Genomic DNA, 24,277 nt, shown 5'->3' with positions numbered 1-24,277 from the left:
TACCATGCGATATGACTCCTTCTTTGTCTCCCTAGAGTCAGTTCTCAACTCAGGGGCAGAGTGGTCTTTTAAACCACTGCTATTTGGATCATCTCATGCATCTGCTCCTAATCCTGCCAAAGCTCTCATTTTCACTCAGAGCAAAAGGCTCTGGATGATTCCTCTTTACCTCTGGGGTCTTCTCTCCCATACTCTCCTCCTCACTAATTCAGCTCCAGGCACGATGACCTTCTTGCTGTTCCCTGAATATGCCACACAGCCTTTTGTGTCAGGCCTTTTGTGTTAGTGATTTCTCCTGCCTGGAATGATTTCCATCAGACACCTGCTGGGATATACCTTCACCTCCTTCAATTCTTTGCTCAAATTTCACCTTCTTTCTGAAGACTGCCCTGATTCTATTTAGTCTCGCAATCTGCTACTACGACCACTACAACCTCTGATCCTCCTGACCTTGACCTAATTTTTCTGTACCTCTAATAATTTGCTACCTTCTAACATATATGTGTTTGCTTATTATATATTGTAGGAACACCCACACCCAATGACCAGAAGATATGCTCTAAGTGGACAGAGACCTTGGATTAGTTCACTGCTGAATCACCAGTACCTAGAATAGTGGCTGGCACATGTTCAAGGGCTCCATAAATGGTTTTTGAATGAAGGAAGGAATTCATAAATAGAGTTAACAGTTTAAATACAAATAAATAGTGAGAGGAGGAATGTGAGATGCTCCAAGCAGGAAAATAAATTAAGATCAGATGATCTACAGACTTGGAAGTGTGTACTTATGGAGATGGGATGGTCAGGTAAGGCCCTCTGGGAATGCCTTCTGGGCTGAGAACAAACTAATAGCAAAAGCTCAACTTCCTGTTTGGCCAGGAGAGCACTGCAGTGAGTGAGCAGTACTAAGAATCAGAGGTGGCAATGAGCTTCTAATTAAGGACTCAAAGGAAGCCTGTTGTGACTAAGTGTATGCATGAGATGTAGAGAAAGGTGATGAGATTTGACAGATAGGTACTTTCCCAGTGATATTTCATATTTCAATTTGATATTTTGAACTTGGTCTCATCTATTTCACAGTATATGTAAAAATATGTGACTGAAAGAACAATGATTTGCCTCTAATCTTTCCTAAGTTGTGCCCAAACTCCTTCCTCTTCTCAAAATGTGCAAATAAGTTATCATACTTAGTATATTTGTACTTTGACAGCAACAAGGCAAGTTTCAAGAAACTGTCAAGATTTGTGGGTGGAAGGAAGTGGGTAAAAGTCTTTTCTGTGCTTCTGAAATCATAACACCTATGTGACTGTCTGTGCCCAGGGCATTTGTGCTACCTTGGGATATGACTGTCTTTTGCTACTCCTGCCTGGTTGGAAGTTTTGTTTTGAAGGAAAGAAGGACGCCACGTCTCATGGCTGTTTCAGCTGCAGTTTCCCAATAATACCTAACCTAAATGTTTATGTAAGCCATCTGTTGACCCAAGTTTTGCTTAGCCTGAACTTCCTTTTTTTAAAAAACTGATCTCATGACATGTGGTTTCTAGTAAATTACGATACCGCTTCAACACTTACTTTCTCACCACATTAAATAACTTGCTGTGTCAAAGGGAGGAAGTATGCAGATACTTGTGCTAGTTTCAGTTTGGCAGAATCACCACTTTTTTTTTTTTTTTGGCCACTTTGGACTTTCATTATCATCTCCCTGTCCCAATAGAAATGACCTTTTCTATATGAATTTTTTTTCTAACCACACTAAGGAACAATCTTGAGTATTGAGAAACAAATGAGAAGATTCAGAGCTATTTAAAATTTCTGCATGCAAAAATACTTTAAGGCTACTTATCCAATTGTAATGTTATATTAGGGATTAAAAATAAAATTTAGCTTACTACACTATTACTAACCACTAGGAAAGTGAATTAGAAAAAAATTTGTTTGGAAATCAAATTTTTGTAGGTCTGGTATACTCATGGTAGCTTAATGCTTTCTACATTAGAGTCAGTTCCAGTGCCCCAATCCCCACCAATAATAGAAGAAAGTCACTACATAATTATAAGTGGAGAAATCATGTCATTTTTTTTAACCTTGTGCACATTTTAAAAACCTTCTCATTCTTTATAGTGCTTTGATTTTGACTGTCCTTATCTCTTCTTTAACATGCTTTCCACACCTGCAGTCTCAGCTTCCTCTAAGTCATCAAAATGATCTTCAAAGACACAATTTTGAGCATGTTACTGAAAAATATACTTTTCACTATATTCTACCTAAGATGCTAAAGGAGGAAAATGAAGCAAGTGGTTGATTTAGAAACAGAATCCTATAATCCTTTGTAGAAAGCACTTTGTCCACCAATTTCATCACAAGAGAATTTTCCTTTCCATTTCATTCTTCCTTTCCCCTTTGTCCTTTCCTTCCCCCCAAGTCTCCACTCCCTTCTTCTCCTTTCCCTCCCTTCTCCCCTCTTTTTTCTCCTCTTTCTTCATCCTTCTTCCTTTTTCTTTTTCCTTGACCCCATCCATAAAAGGGAGGCTTTCTCTGCTCTGAGGGCAGTATAACTAAACCAGGAATTGAGCACCATATTGTCATATAGCTTTTGATAATTCTTTTACAAAGGTGGCACATATATTCCTGCCTGTCTTAGAAAATTTAATAATTAATATAAGATATTTACTTTTTTGCATTTATTTTCTTAAAATTCTAATATTTAATAAGTAAATTCAATTCAATAATTAAAGTTATTTCTAGTTCATTAACTCAAACTGCTTTTTACTTATTTTTTCACTGTAGATTTATCAGTCATGTCAATGAACAAATATTAATTAAGTACCTATTATATATGAGTCATTTTGTAGGGCCTGAAAATAATAATGATGATGATGACAATAACAACAAGAGTAATAATAATAATACAGGGCAAAGTTCTTGCTTTCAAGGAAATTACAAACCATTACAGGAAATAAAGTGTAAACACTAGAAAAGTTATAAAACAATGTAAGAGATAAATAATATTGAACACAACAATACAGCAGTATCACAAGGCAGGAACTGACGATTGTTTGACAAATGGCCAAGAACAGTTCAGAGGAGGGAATGATCCCTGTGGACTGAGGTGACCTGGGGACACTTAATAGAGCAACAAAGATGTAGAGAATATTCAGAGTTCTGTACAAGAGGGATTGCATTAGTTGAAGTTTGGAGTGGCAAAGCACAGAATGTGTTTTAAGAAAGGAAAATAAATAGGCCATTGTGACCTGCATGAAAGACTTAGGTAAATCTTATTGAAATAAGTTGGGGAGTAATTATGGAGGGCTTTGAATGTCTTGCTTAGATCAACCAAATGTCCCTGTGATACGGTTATATGCAGGACTGGCTGTCAAAATTTGTCAAAATAATATGATTCAACACTTGATGTAGAAAATATACACATGGCACATGTGCAAGATGGGAATAAAAGCCAGACACGATTAGCATATGTGATTCTTAGAATTTCTGAGTATGGCCAGAGTTGAGAATAGAGAAGTAGGTATACAGTTAGCTTATAATTAAGTTTATTTCTCCTATAAATAATGGCAAGCCATTGGAAATTTTAAACCAAGAGGATTATATGGTCAAATTTAATGTGAGCAATATGATGGTATATAAGTTTAAATTAGCAAAAGGTGAGCATAGCAATAGTAAAATAAGGGGCTGATGAAATAATCCACAGATAGGAGAGGGTAATGGCCTAAAAGAAAATCATGGCAATAAGGGTGAAGAGAGACTTAAGACTTGGAGCGACAGGACTTGGCGATAGAGTAAGTGTGTGTAGGGCTGGGAAGTAGGAGGGCTTAAAGGGATGGAGGGAGTTGTAGAGACAGGCTTCTTTGGGTGGCTCCTAGGACTCTGGTTTGAACTATTGTCTTATATTATAATACAACATAGTATTCAGAAGTGTCATTTAAACTTGAATTTCATATCTATTTCTCCCAATATTACTCTGTCCTATGGATAACTAAAACTTTCTCCTTGAAGGCTCATGGCCAGTCTTCTTTTCTTCACTAGGCTAACTTTCACATAAGTGACAAGGTGGTTTTTCCGAAAAAGAAATATGATTATGTCTCCTCCTAAAATTTCTCAATCGTCACTGGATATCATTCGATTGAAGTCCACGTCCCAGCACATAAGGCCCTTTACCAACCCTACAACTTACCCCTCACAGCCTTCATGTTTGACATTTATCCAACATCTATTTTTGGCTCCAGTTCCATGTAAAGTCTCACTTCTCTTATGCGTCGTAGTCTGACTTGCATCAGAGATCTTGCCCACAACTCCTTCCACAGCTGTGCTTCTGACAGTTTCAACTCCACACTTAGTTCTATCATTACTTCTCTAGAAGAAACTTTTACATTTCCCAGGCAGGAGTATGCATTATACTCTATCTATAACCAAAGCTTTTGAATACTTATTAATGTACTGTCTATTATAATTTTTGTTTATATAATAATAATAGTAATGATAATATCTAAAATTCAGTTATTCCCTGCTAATAAATGGTAAAGCATTTATGCATGTTAATTCCTCTACTATTAAGCTGGGTTACTGAAGAATCTGAGTCTCAGAGAAGTTTTATAAATTTCCCAAGGGGAAATAGCTAGAGGAGAGCAGAGCTATTTCTTGAACCCAAGTTTTCCAGTTCTCATGGTGGTCTTCTACTGTGACTGAGTTTCTCAGGACAGGGAACATGGCTCATTAATTTTTGTGATCCCATCTCCTTGTGCATTCAGTAATGCTTTGTTGCACTATTTAGTATGTTTTCAATCATGTTTCTTTTTTTTTTTTATTTAAATATCCCCTTACATTTATTTTTTTATTTTATTTTATTTTTTTTACATTTTTTTAAATTGATTTTGTAATAATATTACATTAAAAATATATATGTGAGGTCCCATTCAACCCAATCATGTTGATCTATTTAATGAATAAATGTATCCATTCTGGGAAAATTAATTAAGCAATTGAAGGAGGAGTTTTAATAGTTGACAAAAGTTTTACTTATTTTCCTCCCAGATAATGGTTACGTTAGCAGTAGACTTTCATGCCTTGAAATGAATGACTCATGTGGGGATGTCGCACATTGTGGTCCGGCCTGGAAGGAAGATGTTTATAGCTATCCAGGCCTTTCCTGGCAACCATAATATCACTCTTTCAGTGGAAAAGTCCTCCCCTTTCTAGAAACTGAAGAAAATCCCATCAGGAAATTAAAAAAAAATATGCTAGAATATCCTAGAAAGAATTATGCTCAGAATTGAATAGGAGGCTTCCTAAAGTATAAACATTCTTTGATGAAGAAGGTTGGTGCTACCTTTCACTTTGTCACAAAAGTATTGGATTTGAAACTACTATGGATGGGAAAGAAGAGGTACACTGACAGACCTGCTGAACTGACATAAACATATTGGTATTATAATATAAAAGCTGAACAATAGAGAGAAGGTTAAAGTTTATGCACATTCTACCAGTGTTGTTTAGCTTTCTTTGATTTGTGGAATTGCTTTTAAAATCAATAATATCTCTTACATGATTGCATTTATAGATCAAAGGCATCTTCTTTTGCTAGAATTGCTTGGAAGATAAGAGTAAAGTTTTAAGCATATTAATAATAATGATTAACATTTATGGAGTGCTGGCCAAATGCAGGCTTGATTGAAATATTTTATATACATTATGTCATTTTATCCTCACTGCAACTCCATGTAGTATATCCATTGCTTTGCCCATTTGGTAGATTAAAAAGAGTGAAACTCAAGACTTTAATTAATAATTCAGGTCTATCTGTTTCAGATGGCTTTTGTTACTTATCTTTATGGACTAATATATATTCCATCTATATTTCCTGAATTATCTGGATCCTTACTCACATTATATCTGCAGCCACTACTTTCTATCTGTCTCAACTCACTAGATTTGTTGGGACTTCTTGAACTGGACCCATCTGACCACCAGGGGTCTAAAGTTGTCTCCTTTTTTAGCTGAGTTTCTCAAAGGGTGAGAGATATTTAATTCTGACAAAGCCATAATCATGCTGAAGCCTTAAAAACAGTAATTGTTTTTAAGCAGTAAGCAGCAATTGAAAAATAGTGTAACAGCACTACATAAAACTGATCACATAAAAACATACATGAATTTAAAACCAAGAAAGATCTGGATTAAACATACTCAAATCTCTTTGTTAAAAAATAAATAAAAATAAAAATCAGGATCCAAACAAGGTCCATGTACTTCATTTGGTTTGTGTGTCTCTAGCAGCATTTGTTGGATCCTCAGTGACACCCAGATCTTTTTAAACATTAACTTAATCTATCCTCATACCATACTTCAGAAGTAGGAGCCATCATCTCTATTTTACTGTTATGCACCACTAAAAGAGTTTAGCTAGCCAGCCCAAGACTGCATGACTTTAAAAGTGCAGGGAAATATCAGTACCCAGACTTCAAATTCTTTCCTTATAACTTTTATGCTTTACCATCTCCTCCTATTCCTTGAGCAAGTTTTTCAGACTGTTATGGATTGAAATGTGTCCCCTAAAAAGATATGTTCAAATCCTAATCCCCAGTCCCATGAAGGTGACCTTATTTCAAGCTAGGGTCTTTGAAGGCATGATTAATTAAAATGAAGCCAACCCGAATTAGTGTGGCCCTAATCCAGTAAGACTGGTATCCTTATAAGAAGAGGGAAATTTAGGTACAGACAGACACAAAAGAACACTATGTGATGATGGAGGCAGATATTGAAATTCTGAAGCTGCAAGCTAAGGACATCAATGACTGCCGGGAAACCACCAGAGGTTAGGAAGAGGAAGGAAGGGTTCTTCTCTAGATGTGTCAGAAGGAGCATGGTCTTGCTGACAGTGTGATTGCAGGATTCTAGATCCAAAACTGCTAGATGAATTTCTGTTATGATACTTTGTTATGACTGCCCTAGGAAGTTAAGACACTTATTTTATATCTGCTACGTTTTACCACTATACCATATTGCTTTTCATGTCCTTTGCATCTTCTGTGTCTCTGGCAAGTCTGAATCTTGCAAAGAGCCAGGTGGGAAGAGTGGTTGCACTTTTTGCTCAAACTAAACTTTGCAATTGAGCTGACATAGCCTTGGAGGGTGGATTCCCTCTTTACTTAGAAGACTTTCTCCATCATCTTGTTTTCAAATGCTTAGTCACTTCTGAACAGCCTAATAAGTTCTCTTTCCTGTTCATGTAGTGACATCAGCTTTTAGCTCATTTTCAGAGCAGAGAAGTTGATGCCATCCCTTTAACACAATTCTCCAGTTTTCTCTGACTTAGGGCAAGAGTTCCATCCACATCTGTTTGTTTGCTGATGACCTATCATTCAGATGTCCTCAAAATGTTATCTTTATTGTTTGGAAAGACAAATGTATTTTCTATACATGTTTACAGTAAATGATATAATTCTCAGTAAATTATGTTATACTGCTTTTTTCAAATTTTGGAATTGCAGGTGATTCTTTTTCTACCAACTTTAAACAGAATGGATTCACATAGAGAGAGTTATTCTGTTTTTAATCCTTTCTGTGATGCTTTTGAGTAGATCTCAGGGTGTTGTTATTATGTTTTTATACCTTGCAAACAGTTGTTAAGCTCCCTTTTGAACAAGCAAGGGAAAAGCTCTCAGGCTCAGGATTTTAGCCAGTAGTGGCATTTAATAACATTGTGTTTTAAATTTCTATTTATCTGTATGGCATCCTTGGATATATAAAAGTAAAATTGTTTTCTACTAATGGTTGAAATACAGAAATTTCTTTAAAATGTATTTATGTAGGAAAACATAATGAGTAATTGTAAAGATAAAATATTACATAGTAAAATGTAACATTTTGAGCACTTAATACATGTGAAGCCCTGTTCTAAGATTTTATATGATATAACTCAATATTTTCTTTCAATGGCACTATGAAATAGGTATTATTATTATTGTCCCTTCTTTATGAACAAGGAAATGAAGGCACAAAAGGAATAATTTGCTTAAGGTAATAAGGTTAATATGTAGTATGATTAGGATGTGAACTCCTTATCTGCCTCCAACTCCAAAGGAGTAAATTTGATATGTATAAATGGTGGTATAGGGAAGTAGGTATTGGAGAGGCTGGGTGGAAAGTACTGAATTACTTTACAACTTTTATGTTATACTTCAGTTGTAATTTATAGATTATAAATAAAGGATCTGGAAACTTGCAGATATTCAACATTAGATCCATTACTTAGTGTGTATGCTTATAGCCAAATTACTTTACTTCTCTAAGCCCCAGTTTCCTCATTTGTAAAACAGGCATGAGAACAACTACTTCACAAAGTTTTAGATTATAAAATAAGGTAATCTACTTTAAGTTCTATTGTAACATCTGACACATGGTAATTAGTAAAAATATGAGCTAACGTTATTACTTGGAGGCAATATTATTTATTTAATTTCTTCTTTGCAAATACCATGCAATGGGTTGACTTAAATAATGGGAATTTATTTGCTCATAGTTTTGAGGTTAAGAGGAGTCCAAATCAAGGTGCCATTAAGGCAATGCTTTCTTCTCAAAGATTGGTTTTCAGGGGCTGGGTACTAGTGATCCCTAGTCCTGGCCACCTTTGTCATGTGGCAATGTACATGGCAGCCTTCCTGGGCTCTTCCTTCTCTTCTGTGTTCTGTTCACCTTCAACTTCTTGCTTCCCATGACTTTCTCTCTGTCTGAGTTCCATTCTGCTTATAAAGGACCCCAGTAACAGGATTAGGACCCTTCCTGATTAGGTTGGGTCACAACACATCAAAAGGTCCTAATTACAAAGGATGCATACCTACAGGAACGAATTAAATTTAAGAACATGTTATTCTATGATATATAGCTGAAAAACCACAACATTGTTTAAGTTAGGGCTTTAGACAAATCTGGGTTTCAAGACCAGTTTTGTAAGGTATTAGTCATGTTACCTTGGAGAAGTTACCTAAGTCAAAGGGGAATGATAATACTTATTTCAAACCATTGTTATGGATTTGGGATGAAATAATATATCACATGTTTAGCAAAGATCCTCACATGTGCAAGTCCTCATTGGACACTGATAAAAGCCCTTCCTTGATTTATGGTTATCTTGGAAGCATAACTGCTGCACAGCTCTTATATTAAAATGAATCTTTTACACCAGATTGCTTCTTAGATCATTATGCTATTAAACTTGTTTACAATGTAACATTAAGAATTCTATATGATCCATACATTTTAAAGTTTGAGAACAATTATGATGCAATAAGAGCTTGAGTTAAACAAATGGCAACTTTTACTTACTTGAAGACTCCTCTATGCTTACATAGAGTAAGCAGTGAAAAATGGTATTTAATTACGGTAACTAAATCCATGCTAAGGATACAGAGAAAAATATCACCTTGGCTCCCTTCTAAATCTTTTAATTACAAAATAAATTACCTATTTACCAGAAAAATCTAGTGAATGGGAGCAGAAGGGGTGTGGTGATTAAGTGGTGATAGAGGAGTTACTGCTAAAAGATAGTGGAGAGATTACCTGTGAAAATTTCTTCATAAGTAATTGCCTTATGGTAAATGATAAGAAATAATACCAGCATGGAATTTTCTTTCATTTGTTTTATTGACATAAATGCCATTTGGCATTCATGTTAGACTGCATGTTAAGTATCAGAAAGTTCTTAGCATGTTACTTTATACAAAACTGGTTCTGCAGAAGAGACTCCAAGAAATGGTAGACAGTAGAAATTAGGAGGACAAACTATTTCTATACCTGCCAAATGGAAATAATATTGTGAATTCCTCTAAGATTCATGATCAAGTACATTATAAAAGAGGGTATTTCTCTAAGTTTCAAAGACGTCATTTTATTTTGTTGTTTCCTATTAGTGCTAATAATATCTGTGAAAGAGTGGGGAGAATTTATAAATTTTCTGGCTTTCTCCTCTTCCCACTTTCATATTAGATTTTATGAGTTATGCATGTCGACCTTGGAGGAATTTCATGCAATCCTTTTATCTGTACTCCCTAATTTGACCCATGTTCATTATTTTAGGTTGGAAGAATGCAAAGATGACATGATATCACCAGATAAATCAACCCTAATGCCATCTTCAATGGCAGTTGTTTCCAATGCATTGTTTTTCACTCTTGTTTTTACACATATATTTCTATAGTGAGCTAAGCTTAGTTAACTGCAGCGCTATCAAAAGATCCCTGAAAGAACGTTACAAACAGGATGAGTCATTGTCCGGTTTGAAACTTTGAGTCTCTCTCCCAGTCAAAACATTGTAAGAGATGAGATGACTAACAGGTCTGTGGGGAAAGCGGGAAGGGTACTATCTTCAGTGCTATTATATAATGGCAACACTTAGATCATATTTTTCTATATGTAAGGCAATACTTACAGGATTACCTTTCATTATAGATTGACCTTTGAACAGTCATCTATGTATTAGAATTTGAGGGGTGGAGAAAGCCTGTCTGCATGAAATTATTAATTCTATCAAGGCTTGTGTGATAAAAATAATTAGTTGACTTTTATTGAGGATATACTTTGTGCACAGAGCTGAACTAAGCTGTTTCAGTTTATTTCATTTAACCACAATCCTAGGAATTAGATTATATAATGACAGTCATTTTAAAGATCAGAAAACTAAGGCATGAATTGATTCAAGTGTAAATAATTGACAAGGTGAAGTTTAAACTCAATCAGCCTTACTTAAAAGCCCACATGCTCAGCTGGTATGTTAATAGGAAAGTATCAGATTTGGAATTAATCATACCTGGGTTCAAACTCCAGCCAAGGAGAACTAACCATTTCTTGAGCCTTGAAATTATCATCTATCTATGAAATTATCATAGATAGAAACAGTAATAACTGCCCCATTGTCTTTACAGTGTTTTGTGAAAAACAGTTGAGATAACTAAGAAAAAGCAATTTGTAAATATCTCTGAAGCAGCTCACTTCCAGAAGTTTCACATATGCCTAATAAATGAATGCAGAGTGACCACCAGTCTAAAAGGCTATTTGCATGGAAGCTGAGGTGCTTCCAGAGGAAATAAATTAACATGTGTGTACTGATGGATCTCAAACATAACTATCTGAGATATGATTTGACAGGAATCTATTGGTAGGAGGAGTTATCGAGGGTAGTTTGCCCTATATATATATTTAATATATAATTATATATTAATAAATATAATTATTTATATACTATTATATATTATATAAGAAATATATTTATATTTTAAATACATGTTTTAAATATATAACATATATAATGTATGTTTAAAGCTTTAGTCACCAGAGGCCAGTAGGTATCTGGAATAGAGCTCTGCAGTAACTAGTGAAACCTGTTTCCCAGTTCACTGCCTTGGATGCATGACTATGTCCTAGGAGAAAGATTTTTTTTTATTGTTGTTGTTTTGTTTTTTTTAAGATTTATTTTTTATCTATTTCTCTTCCCTTCCCCCCCCCCCCCCCCCAGTTGTCTGCTCTCTGTGTCCACTTGCTGTGTGCTCTTCTGTGTTCGCTTCTATCCTTATCAGTGGCACTGGGAATCTGTGTTTCTTTTTGTTGCGTCATCTTGCTGTGTCAGCTCTCTATGTGTGCAGTGCCATTCCTGGGCAGGCTGCACTTTCTTTCGCGCTGGGGGGCTCTCCTTACGGGGCGCACTCCTTGCGTGTGGGGCTCCCCTACGCAGGGTTCACCCCTGCGTGGCACGGCACTCCTTGTGCGCATCAACACTGCACATGGGCCAATTCCACATGGGTCAAGGAGGCCTAGGGTTTGAACTGTGGACCTCCCATATGGCATGCGAACACCCTATCCATTGGGCCAAGTCCGCTTCCCGTAGGAGAAAGGTTTTATTTAAAAACTGGAAAACCCTTTCCACTGGGCTTCGTTGCATATAAAGCTATAGTTAATAATATTCTAATGTCATGTAACATGAGGGGTAGGGGGCTACTCCCTTCATTCTGTCATATTTTATCACACAGCTCATGTATCAGAAAAACTTAGGGTGGCCTCCAACGGACACCAATGGAAAAGTGCTTTGCTAGGAGACATAATGGCCCAGATGGAGTAGATCAGGGTGGTACCATCACTGGTAAGGACCCAGCAGAGTGGTGGAGGGGCAATAGAAGAACAAACCTGTGGTAAACATTGATGTTGAAAAACTCTGTGTACGTGATGACTCAGGAGCAAAAGTGTAACCTTGGGAGAAACCATCATTGTTTACCACTTAGTAGTAGCACAACAAGGGAAATTGTTGTGCCCACAGAAGAATTGTTGAGAGCTGCATTGAGCTGCTCAGTGATCTGATGCAACATTGTGGATCTGAAAAGAGTAAACTCGTGGGAACTGACAGAAATATTTAGAAGGAACTTTGCCAGAAACTGAAGTTTCTACATAAGGAGGTGGGTGCTAGAGCTAGGTCATCCATATAATACCCGAGAGTTAATTAGGATATACATTTTTATTATTATTATTGTTATCCCTACTGTTTAGCCATCAAAGAAGCAAGGAGAAATTCAACTTTTGTCCTGTCAGTTTGTATTGGAAATTTTCATCATTTTTGTTTACAGATATTTCATTTGTTCTTTCATGCATTCTTTGGGATACATTTGTAGGAATACAACTAGATCATTCAAATAGATGTTTCTCTAAGTGCAGTTTCCATGTCTCAGCAGAATCACTCAGTGTGCTTGCTACATATTTGGCCTTATCTAAGACCATTTGAATCAAGGAGTATGCTGCGAACCAGCTCAGCAGTAGGTTGGCTCGAAGGGATGGCGACGCATTACTTAAGAAATAAAAGGGGGAAACGGACTTTGGCCCAGTGGTTAGGGCGTCCGTCTACCATATGGGAGGTCCGCTGACGACAACAGAAGCGGACAAAGAAACAAGACGCAGCAAGTAGACACCAAGAACAGACAACCAGGGGAGGGGGGGAAATTAAATAAATAAATAAATCTTTAAAAAAAAAAAAAAAGAAATAAAAGGACAGAAAGAGAGACACAAGAGAGGAAACAAAGGTGGGATCAGGAGCTTCTGGAGCTGAGAGCCTTGACCCTAGTTTCCACATTGTACTTATTTAGGAACTAACAAGCAGCTGTTTGTTATTTACAACAATAAGGAATGGGTCATACAAAGTTCAAATGCCTCATCACGCAAACATTTTTTTATGCTGACCCGACGGTGTTCCGTCTAGTCAAGGTCCAGGGTTCCTAAGCCCACACTTTTTTGTCTGCATTATGGAAACGTTTCAACTTCAAACCATGTTTCTACTATTTTCCCACAACAGGAGTGAACTTACTTTTTTGCATTTTTCTTAAGATTTATGTTCAGAAACAGTAAGGCTTAGTAACCACTGCTTCATTTTCTTAGTGAGTAGAATGTAGAACTACTTTCTGAAAAAAATGAATAGGGGTGCTGTAACCATCTTGCAAAGAGTGGTAAAGATTTGAAATATCTTCTGTAGGGACTGGTGGATGAAATCTTCAGGGATTCATAAAAAAATATTGCTGAATACCCCAGGTGGCCCAGCTGAAACTGCAACCTTTAAATTTATGGTGAATAACAAGCTTCTTGATTGTCTGCTGAGGGTCCCAATGGATATCAAGTATTTATTGAGTGTTTCATGTGGTTATGTGGTAACTCTAAGGACTGATATAAAAGAAGATACAGAAAGGATACAATAGAATTTTGAAAGCCTATTTGGAGAGGAAAATAGGCAACATAATGGAATTAATAACAATATAAAACAGTATTAAGTTAGGAGGTAAATCATATGATTGTGTATATATTCACAAATAAGAAACCAGGGCTACCATAGTTGATAGAAGATATGGAATTTGACCTGTGTTTCAAACTATGGTAGGATTCAAAGGGGAGATCATCCAAGTCACGGGAAAATAAACTAAATATTTTTAATACTTCTTTGTGTACAACACAATGTCAATCATGATGAGCAAAAATATATATAGAAGCAAAATATCTTCTTGACCTTCAAAGGGATGACAGACTAACAAGTAGAGGCAAGATTGATTATGGTTGGTTCTTGGAGTGGTGATCAGGCCAAATGAGGGAAGCTTTTGGGAAAGCTGTGAAGAATCATGTTGGGTGATATGTGCTCAAATTCAGTTTTTTGGGTTCTACAAACAGGTTCAAGCTGTCGTCCATAGGAGCTCAACTAAAACAATGTTTTTCTTAGTTTCAAGAATCTAAGGCCTGTATTTAGGTAGCGTCATGAGAATAGTTAGTAATTATAGGAGCCTTAACAAGAGTGACCTATAAAATCCCAAACACACATATCTCTTTCAGGTGTAACTGGCTGCCATTGGTTTTAATTTTTTAAATTACTTCAAGGAGATGAACTGTGTTGTGCTTATCAGCATAAATAAGAAACATCTGTATATGCCTGAATTGTTTATACTTTTATGCAAATACCCTTGAAAGATTTATAGTGATGACTGCCATAAAAGTCCCCACTACACCTTGTACAAGGTAGATGTGTGCCAGTGAAATAGTTTATAGAGAGCTTGAGGGCCAGGTTTAGGTTTGCCCCAGAATTTTCATGAGTAGTGACTTGTTGAAAGTGACACTCAAGACACTTTATTCAGCAAATTATGATAATAGAATATTGACATAAATGCAGATTATCTGAGAGAGGTAGTATTAATCAGCCAAAGGGGTATTGATGCCAAGTACCAGAAATCTACTGGTTTTTAAAAGGGTATTTATTAGGGGTAGAAGTTTACAGTTCCAAGGCCCTAAAGAGTCTGACTTAAGGTACCATAAGAAGTACTTTCTTACCCAAGTCTTTGCCATGTGTCGAAGCAATCGGTGCGAGGGTTCAGCCTTCCTCTTCCTCTTAAGGCTCCACAGGCCCAACTTCTAATATCAGCTGTAGGCTGGAGGGCTTGTTACTTACCAGGCCTTCTCAGCTGTTCAGGGCTCTGGTCTCTTCAGATGCAAACCATCAGGTGAATGGCTCATCCCTCCCTAGAACTTTAGCTGTTTGAGCATTTTTCTTTCTGGCACATACCAGGACTGAAATGACCAAATTCTCTCCTCTTCAGAGTCTGTGGCGCTCTCTTCCTTCCTGTGCCTTTTTCTGTGCCTTCTTGAGTAAGTGACCATTTATATAGTCCACCAAGGGGGCAGGGACCTAAACTTTACCTGATTTACACCCTACTAACTTGGTCGAATAAAAGCCCTAATCGTAACATAATTTAACCAAAGACGTCTCAGCTGAATCTAATACAATCAAAAGGGATCACGCCCAGAGGAACACACATTATCTCTCTTTTTGGAGTTCATAAATAATCTCAAACTGCCAAAGGGGTAACATACCTAAGCTTAGATAATAGTGGAACCTGGGAAGATGTAACAGAAAGGGACCTTCCGATTGGGAGAGGAAAGCATGGGAAATTAGAACCAGCCCTGCTCAGGAAGGCATCCAGTGACCCCAAGATGGATATTGGGAGTCTGAAAGAGGGAAATCTACACAAGGACGAAAGGAAGTTTTTCTTTTTAATTTCGGGCTGACCTTGGATGCCACTGTTATGGGTTGAACTGTGTCCTCCAAAAAGATATATTACAGTTCCAACCCCAAGTCCTGTGTGTGTGAACTCACTGGCATATAGGATCTTTGAAGATGTCATCAGTTAAGATGAGGCCAGATAGTATTGGAGTGAGCCCTAATTCAATATGACTGCTGTCCTTATAAGGAGTGAGCGATAGAGAGCCACAGAGAGAGATGCCCACGTGATGGAGACAGAGATTGAGTTATATTATGGATTGCCAGCAAATTACCACCAGAACCCTGCAGACTTCAGAGGAAGCCTGACTCAACCAACACCTTGATTTTGGACTTCCAGCCTCTAGAACTTTGAGATAATAAATTTCTGTAAAGTCGGCTAGTTTGTAGTACTTTGTTATGCAGCTGCAGCAAACTAAGGTAATTTGTGAGGTTCAAAAGTTAGTGTGCAAGGCAAAAAATACTGCCTAGACAAAATGTGAATTGAAAATCCCTTAGGAAGAGGGCATATGGGAAACCAACACAGTGACTGGGAACCAACAGAGCCAGAAATCTCCTATGCAGCCATAATCTACTGCTTCCATGGTAGTGCACAAAAGTATTTTGGCTAGATTTTTTTTTTTTTTGTATTTATTAAAGCAGTTTTTTTTGTCTTTATTTTTTTAATGTTACATTAAAAAAGTGAGGTCCCCATATACCCCCATCCCCCTTCCCCCACTCCTCCCCCCATAACAACAACCTCCTCCATCATCATGAGACATTCATTGCACTTGGTGAACACATCTCTGACTGCTGCACCTCATGGTCAATGGTCCACACCATTGCCCACACTTTCCCACAGTCCACACAGTAGGCCTTGGGAGGACATACAATGTCCAGTGACTGTCCCTGCAGCACCACCCAGGACAACTCCAAGTACCGAAAATGCCCCCACATCTCATCTCTTCCTCCCACTCCCTATCCCCAGCAGCCACCATGGCCACTTTCTCCACACCAATGCCACATATTATTCGATCCCTAATCACAATAGTTCATGAATAGAATATCAGTAAGTCTACTCTAATCCATACTCTATTTTCACATGTATGGAAAAATACATACATTTAAATAGTAGAAGTATGTTCAGTGCCTCAAGATGCTATGAGGCACTGGTGGAAAGAGATGACGAAGAAGGAAAAACTATTTATATGAAGAAAGGAAAAAAGTAATGCATGCCTCTTGTCTCAGGCTAAATTCAGACCATAATGTCCCTTTTAGACTCTACTGCACCATTTAAATTAATATTTTTCTTTCATTTTTTGAGGGGTCCAAGAACGTATCTGATGTCTCAAAAATTCTTTGAACTTATTTTTCAGTGCTACAGTATAAATACTTGAACTTATGTTGTGATTCTTAATAGACTCTCAAGTAGCAAGTTTCATATACCCTCATGTTTATGAAATGTCTCTAGCAACAACACCTCCAAAATGCAATATTCAGATTCAACCAACTTGTATTGAGTTTTCAGTATGAACCAGATAGTTTTATGCCTTAACACACACAATTTTGCATCATCCTTCCATCATAGCTGTAAAAAACTGTTACTTAACCATTTTGTTTTAAAGTAATTATAGTACAAAGAAAGTTACAAAGATAGTTCAGAGAGGTATCCTGTACTCTTCCTGCAGTTTCTTCAATGTTTGCATCTTACTTAACTTACTTACATCTAAATTAACTAGTGTCAAAAACAGGAAGTTGACATTGGGTACAATGTATGTATACAATTTCTATGGCATTTTATCATATGTGTAGATTTATATTAACTACCACAATCAAGATACAGAACTATTCCATCACAGAGAAACCTGTCTTGTTATCCCTTTTCAGTTAATTTAAAGTCTATCACTACTACCATCCCTCATCCCTGTCAACCATTAATCTGTTCTCCATCTTTATATTTTGTACCTTCAAGAATGTTATATATATGGCTTTATACAGTATGAGACCTCTTTAGACTGGATTTTATTCACTCAGTATAATGCCCTGAGATCCATCCAGGTTACTTCATGTGTCAATGGTTCATTCTTAAATTGCTGAATAGTATTACATTACATGTTACAGATATACTGTAAGTACTTTAACCATTTACATATTGAAGGAATTTCACGTTGCTTCCAGTTTTGAGCTATTATACATAAAGCTACAATGAATATTTATGTACAATTTTTTTGTGTGTGCAGTGGGTTTTAACAAAACAATTTTCACATCTTAGACTGAAGAGGTAAGTAAACTGCCCATATAGTCACTGCTACTTAACAGCTGAAGAGGTATCTAAATCTAGAATTTTTCACTTTGACTCCTGTACTGTTTCTGCATTATATTAAAAACAAACTGTTCTACAGAAAATATAGAAAATGATGATTATATATGTGATTATGTCTTAATGAAATATTGGTTTTAAAATAATACCTATTCAACAGATTGTTTTTAACTTGATGTATGCACATTCATTCACAAAAACTTTTTTTTGAGTACCCATAGTTTGTTTAACCATCTACAGCACTGTGCTGAGTGTTGAGGCAAGGTGGTTGTCTCAAAAGGGGTTTTACAAAATACTATGCTTGTAGCTTAGAATTAACTTACCCTATCTTAGTTTTAACAATATTAAATTTTAGTTGGAAAATGTTCAGAGTTAACATGAGTGCTGTGGGTATCAAAATAATATTGTAATGCATATTCTTAAATTTTAATTTGTTGAAATGTTTGAGGTAATATACTTTACCTTATCTTAGGAAAGCAATTGCTGAGCAGGCATGCACAAATACACAATCCAATTTTGCAAGCTATGCAATTCAATACTTCATCCATAACAGGGGTGAGGTTCAAATGGATTTATATTTGTAGCTTGTTCACAGATTAATGATTTCTTCTGCTTATTCTGCATCCCTTTTCCCCAATAGCATGAAAAATTAATCAGACGTCCACAGTGTACCAAAAGAATTTCTACAGATCCTGTAGGTAAGGAATATTTGTTCCATTCTCATTACAGTTATGCTTTTTTTATCTCTTATATTTTATGTATGTAGATAAAATCCCTATAATAAAAAAAAGATAAAATGGTTTTACAATTAAGACTCAGTGAAGCCTAATAAATGAATTTTCCTTGGGAAGTTACATATAAACCAAAATATATAACATCCTTGATTGAGGCTGTAATTATAGCTGTGTTAAATCTATAAGAAATATGAACCTTTCTAAGCATTATTTCACTCGCATAACTAAGTACTTACTTAATTTAATAGACAACTACAGTTTGTTCTGGAATGCTGAATGTTATGTTATAAATCTGATATTGTGGTTATTTCAAACCAACATTTGAGGCTAATAGATTTTAAATAAAGGTATATCATATGAAACCACAAAAGAAACATTTACTATTTGGTTGTTATGAATAATTTAATTATAATAATGATGCAGATTTTGCGGTAGAATTTGACAGCTTTATTCTATTTTACCTCTTGAAATAGTTTATTGTGGTAATGTCTGTAGTTACAAAAGTAATGATTTATATAGGCAAATTAATTGATCCTCAAAAGACATCAGTGAATTGTGCTTTCTGTTCTTCCTTTCCCTAATGTTCCACGTCCCCCACTGATGGTGCAGAATGCCAATCAGGGGTTACTTTTGCAGATTTGCACAGAAAAAGCACAGGCTTTACTGAAATACATTAGAAATCAGTATAGGATGGCAACAAAGTCTATATTATACCCCTTCATAGGGACAATAAAACTATTTTCAAAAAGAGCAGACACGATAGGAAAGGAAAAGAATAGCAAAAAAAAAGAAAAAAACCCAGCGTGTTAAGCAAAAATAATTAGCTTTATTAGTAATTTTGACAGCAGTTATCAGAGAGCACTATGGTGTAATGGTTCTTCCCATGTGTGCAAGAATGGTTTGCACACCATCGTTAGCTGTTACATTGTATTTAAAGGGTTCAGAAACTAAGGATGAGAGATATTGTTCCACATGGGAATCCTCTTGCATGTCCAGGGCCATCAGACCTGCTGTAGGAAGGATGATGGTAGGTGAAATTAGACATTTAGAGAAGGATAAACCTATTAAACATTTTAAAAGCCAAGTTAAGGAGTTTTGACAATAGGTGGACCCTAAAGTTGATTTATTAAGAAGGGCTGACAAGATCAGATTAGGCCTTCAAAACTTCCATCTGTCATGTTAAGGGTATACTAAATGGGCAAAATTGATAGCAGGGATGCTAATTAAAGCCCTGTTTCCTTCAAAACTCCAGAAAAGAGATAAGTAGGTGATAAATTGGATGTGGTTAAGATTGAATCAGCATGGCTGGAAAGAAGGGGAAATTCCTAAGAGGTGTTTAGAGTTAGGACCTGGGGACTAGGCCTTGAGGAATCTTGAATAATACTGTGTGTTTTAGCTTACTCAACTGGGTGATCACATTAACTAAGAAAGTGAATATACTAAAAGATTGGGTGGAGGGAAAGAAAGGTCAGAATTGATTATTTTGACTTTAGAAATATGGAGTCAGAAATGGCTGTGGTATGCACTGATAAAGATAAGTAGCGGATGAATATTTTAAGAGCTGTGTCAGGATTTGGGAAGCCAAAGCCAAAGAAAAAGATAGAGTAGATTTAGGATTATTTCATATAGTGATATAGTCATATAAGGTGGGAAGAACTTTTTAACTCATTGAAGAGAGAGGTCAGAAATAGAAGAAGCCTAGTAGCATACATGTAATTCAGAGGCACCAGGAGGAAGAGAGACAGTGAAGGAGAAAGAGGTGCATGGCAAGGAAGGAAGAGGAAACCAGGTGCGGTAGCACCACGGAACCCAAGAAAAGGAGGAAAATGCTTCCAGGGTGTCAGAGAAGAGGTAGACTGTTGCTGTAAGTAGTAATTAGGAGGGATCCAGGAAATTTTGAAAGGAAGGTTTCCATAGAGTTTTAGAAAGAGCATAGAAGCCCCAAAGTAAGGGTTTTAGAAGTGAGTTGCTAGTAAGGAACTTGAGGTATCAAGGGTTACTTCTAAACCATTATGAGGTTTTATGGTGAAAGAAAAATGAAATAACAATAGCTTGGAAGAGTAGCAGAAGCATAGAAAGAGGAGACTTGAGAGGGTAAGAATCACAGGAAGAACCTATGTTGAGGAGATTAAGGAGCAGGCAAGAAGGGAAAGTGCTTGAAAACCATCACTGAAGATGGAATCCAGCAAATACAGAAAAGTAAGAAAATGATTTTGAAATAGAAATTAGGTTATGAGAAAGTAAGAGAAACAGACATTGGCTGAGGGAAACAGGATGAGAGTGGGGTAGGAGTTCAAGGATGGTGGAAAATTTTGTGATCATTGCTATGGAAAAGTTTTAAATAGAATTCAGAAAAAAAATTATTTTAATGGATTTGTAAGATGCTAAGGGCTTCAGTGAGGTAAAACAGCATAGTGTTTGTTAATCACATTCAACATGATTTCATAGTGCTGGGCAGCCCAGAAATTGACTGCGCTATGAGTAAACCACATTTAGAAATTGACAAATGGAGAAATGGAAGAAAATGACAACAAAGTTTAAGGAGAAGCAAAATCATCTCCCATGTAGCTGATGATAGAAGTGTGACTACAGAAGTTTGTGAAACCCAGTAAGGAAGATTGAATAACTGGGGCACATCAAAGGAAAAGCTGTATTAATGGTAGGGGCAGGGAGCATATTAAGCAGGGGCAAAGGAACAGAAGCAGTGGAATGCTAAGCAGTTCTTGTTAGCAGTAATATTTTGAAAACTTGAGGCCATATAGACAGAAAAATTATGGTTGATGAAATAGGATTGGCCATCAAAGTCAGTTTCTAATATGGAATTAAGGGAAAGACACTGGAGTTGACAAGATTAATGAAACATGTTATCAGGAGTGTGAATAATTATGAACAAGTATGCCAAAGATGCTACTTGCTGATAGGAGAGAAGTGATATATATGGATTGAGAAAGGCCAATTATATTGCAGTTGCAGAATGTTAGTTTGAAAGTGACAATGTATAATATGATATGTTAGGCTATTTACTTGAATAGGCTCCCTAGAAAGGTGACTTTATGGTATAAAACCAGAGTTCAATTTATGGAACTAAGTAGATGAAAGTATTAGTTGATGAATGTAGACTTTTTTTGCTCACATCAGATCATGGTCGTGGAATGTAGAAGTAAGGATAAAAGTGGGCTAAGTGTGATGTGGAATAGGGCTGATAAGGGGAGAGAGGAATGGTACAGATAAGAGGAGTTGTACTGAGAGTGATGTATCTAATTCACACAACAAAAACACTAATACTCTAACAACAAAAACAACAGGAAGATGGAGTTATGTGTTTAAGAAGTAGGGAGGAGGCAGAAGATAAAGGAAGGGAATGCTGAGATACCGGATGCATTTGGAGACGTTATTTGTGGGTCTAAATGATCCAGAAACTCAAGGGAAATGTTGGTGCGAAGGACCTTCCACAGAGCTGTTTTTTAGAAGGCAGATCTTGGTGAATTTGAGTATGAACCTGTATGTGGGGGGGGGGAGGGATGGGCGGATGTGTGTGTATAGCAGGAGAGTGAGGATTTAGCTGCTGGTATAAGTAATGCATCCAATTAGTAGTAATTAAGTGAAATATCTTTTTGAACCTAAAAATAGCCTCTAATGATACTACCAGAAGTGTATTTGGGGGCCCCAGAATTATCATCAGGAAGCTTGTCAGAAATGCCAAGTTGTTTTTGTTTTTTTTTTTTCTGGTCTTTTTTTCTTCTTTATTTTCTTTTAAATGTTACATTAAAAAAAATATGAGGTCCCCATGTACCCCCCACCCCACCCACTGCACCCCTCCCACATCAACAACCTCTTCCATTATCGTGGCACATTCACTGCACCTCACGAATCCATTCTGGAGCACTGCTGCCCCACATGGATGGTGGTCCACATTGTAGTCCCCACTCTCCCCCAGTCCACCCAGTGGGAAATGCCGAGTTTTGAACCCACGCTAGTCCTATTCAGGCAGGCTCTTTGGAACCCTCCAGCCATTCTCAGGCATGCTAACATTTGAGAAGCATTTCTAAACCCCTGCAATATTAAGGGACCCTCAAGTGATGACCCTAACAATGGTGGGGATTCAAAGGTTGTGCCCTGGGTTGTCCTAAATCTTTCTACTGCTCAACACCCAAGCCAGAGACCACCTAGAATTCCTATAAACAGGTGTGGTGAGCTAGATAATCACATTTTCCCCCAAGAAATGGTCCCAGCACTAAGTGTCCAACGTGTGTCTGACAGAAGCCCTTTGGGATAACTTGCTCTACTGGCTGGCAGAGGAGCTCTCAGAGGAAAACAGCACATCTCTGTGTTCATCCCTCCCTCTACGCCACAGCACCATTCAGCTCGTCAAGCTGAAGAACCCTGACAATTTAACAGAACAGATACATGAGCTTCTTTGCTTCTGGAAGAAATCGCTCCCAACTTGCACCGATAAACTTCGCCTTCTGGCTCGTCATCTTCGTAAGATTGGCAGGGGTGATCTTTCAGAAGAGCTCAAATTCAAGTGGGAAAATAAAATATTCACTGAACCACAGCAATGGTTTGATACAGAAGAGTAGAAACTGGGTTGCCCTTTCTTCTGTCCTAGAAATATGGTCATTCATGGTTGGTTTTTAAAACTTTTCTGTCAACATTTTACTAGCAATCCAAATAATGTTATTTTAAGTGAATCTATTTGATAGATGCGTTATTAAGAAATCAGTGGAGACAAATGGAGCAGCATTGATCGGGAATAAAAGGCATTCCTGGGTTTCAGTGCTCCTTCCTGGTTCAGTGGTGGGTGTTTTGTAAGTACGACTGTCTAAGAGTTCAGCTAAACTAAATAGCATTTGTAATAGAGTTTGCCCTGTTTTCATTTTAATAGCTGATATTGCTTACTAAATGGAAAGAAAAAATATATATGAACAGAATCACTTTTTTTGGTTATTATCAAAACACAATTCAGTGAGTAACCCATGAGTCCAACAACTAATTCATATTATGTAGAGACTGCAGAGCCCACAGGTAACAATTCTAGAAAAACTGAACTGCAGAGACCTGATGTTTACAATAGCAAGTCACTTTAAGAAAACAGAAAAGTTTGAAAAAATTAAAAATTTAACATTTCAGCTATTTGCTGCCACTAACCTTTATTTTATACAAATTTAGTTTGGGATAGGGAAAATAGCACATTATTATTAGTGAAATGCAGGGGTGCAGAGAAAATGAAATGCCAGTGAAAGAATCCAGGGGCCTATTTTACTTAAGAACAAAACCTGCATCTAAATCAGTTAACCAGAAATCTTATTGTATGAACCCAATATGCTCATTATTTTAAAAAATTGTAAAAGACCTAAAAAAAAACTAAAAGAAAAGATAAAAATTACCTATAACTTTGCTATCCATTGATAATCCCTATAAATGTCTTAATGTATATGCTCTGAGTCTTTGGAAAACCTAAAGCACTTATGTCCCTAAAGCAGTTTGATATAAATAGGACAGTGCATTAGTTTTACCAATTCATTTATGCAAAACCATCAGAGCCTTGCCTGGAAAACATAAGTAGCAATTAGTTTCAGTTATTGAACACTTGAGAATTAGTGAAACTACATGAAAAATTAAACATTTAGACGTTTCTACAATTTAAAGACAAGATTTCCTTCTACAAGTT

The 24,277-nt window shown here is 36.7% G+C and overlaps 1 protein-coding gene across 1 annotated transcript in view; it reads left to right on the top strand.

Moving 5' to 3' along the window:
• Positions 1-23,705, top strand: part of DTHD1 (death domain containing 1) — a 72,991-nt gene extending 49,286 nt beyond the window's left edge. The window contains exons 9-10 of the mRNA XM_012525747.4: positions 18,513-18,570; positions 22,867-23,705. Of these exons, the coding sequence (XP_012381201.3) occupies positions 18,513-18,570; positions 22,867-23,186 (378 nt within the window). The 3' untranslated portion in view covers positions 23,187-23,705. The remainder of the gene's footprint in view (positions 1-18,512; positions 18,571-22,866) is intronic.
• Positions 23,706-24,277: the final 572 nt, after the last annotated feature.

The sequence above is a fragment of the Dasypus novemcinctus genome, chromosome 1, assembly GCF_030445035.2.
Source record: "Dasypus novemcinctus isolate mDasNov1 chromosome 1, mDasNov1.1.hap2, whole genome shotgun sequence".
NCBI classification, from domain to species: domain Eukaryota; kingdom Metazoa; phylum Chordata; class Mammalia; order Cingulata; family Dasypodidae; genus Dasypus; species Dasypus novemcinctus.
Note: the sequence above shows the minus strand (reverse complement) of the source record. Positions and strands in the feature narration are given on the sequence as shown.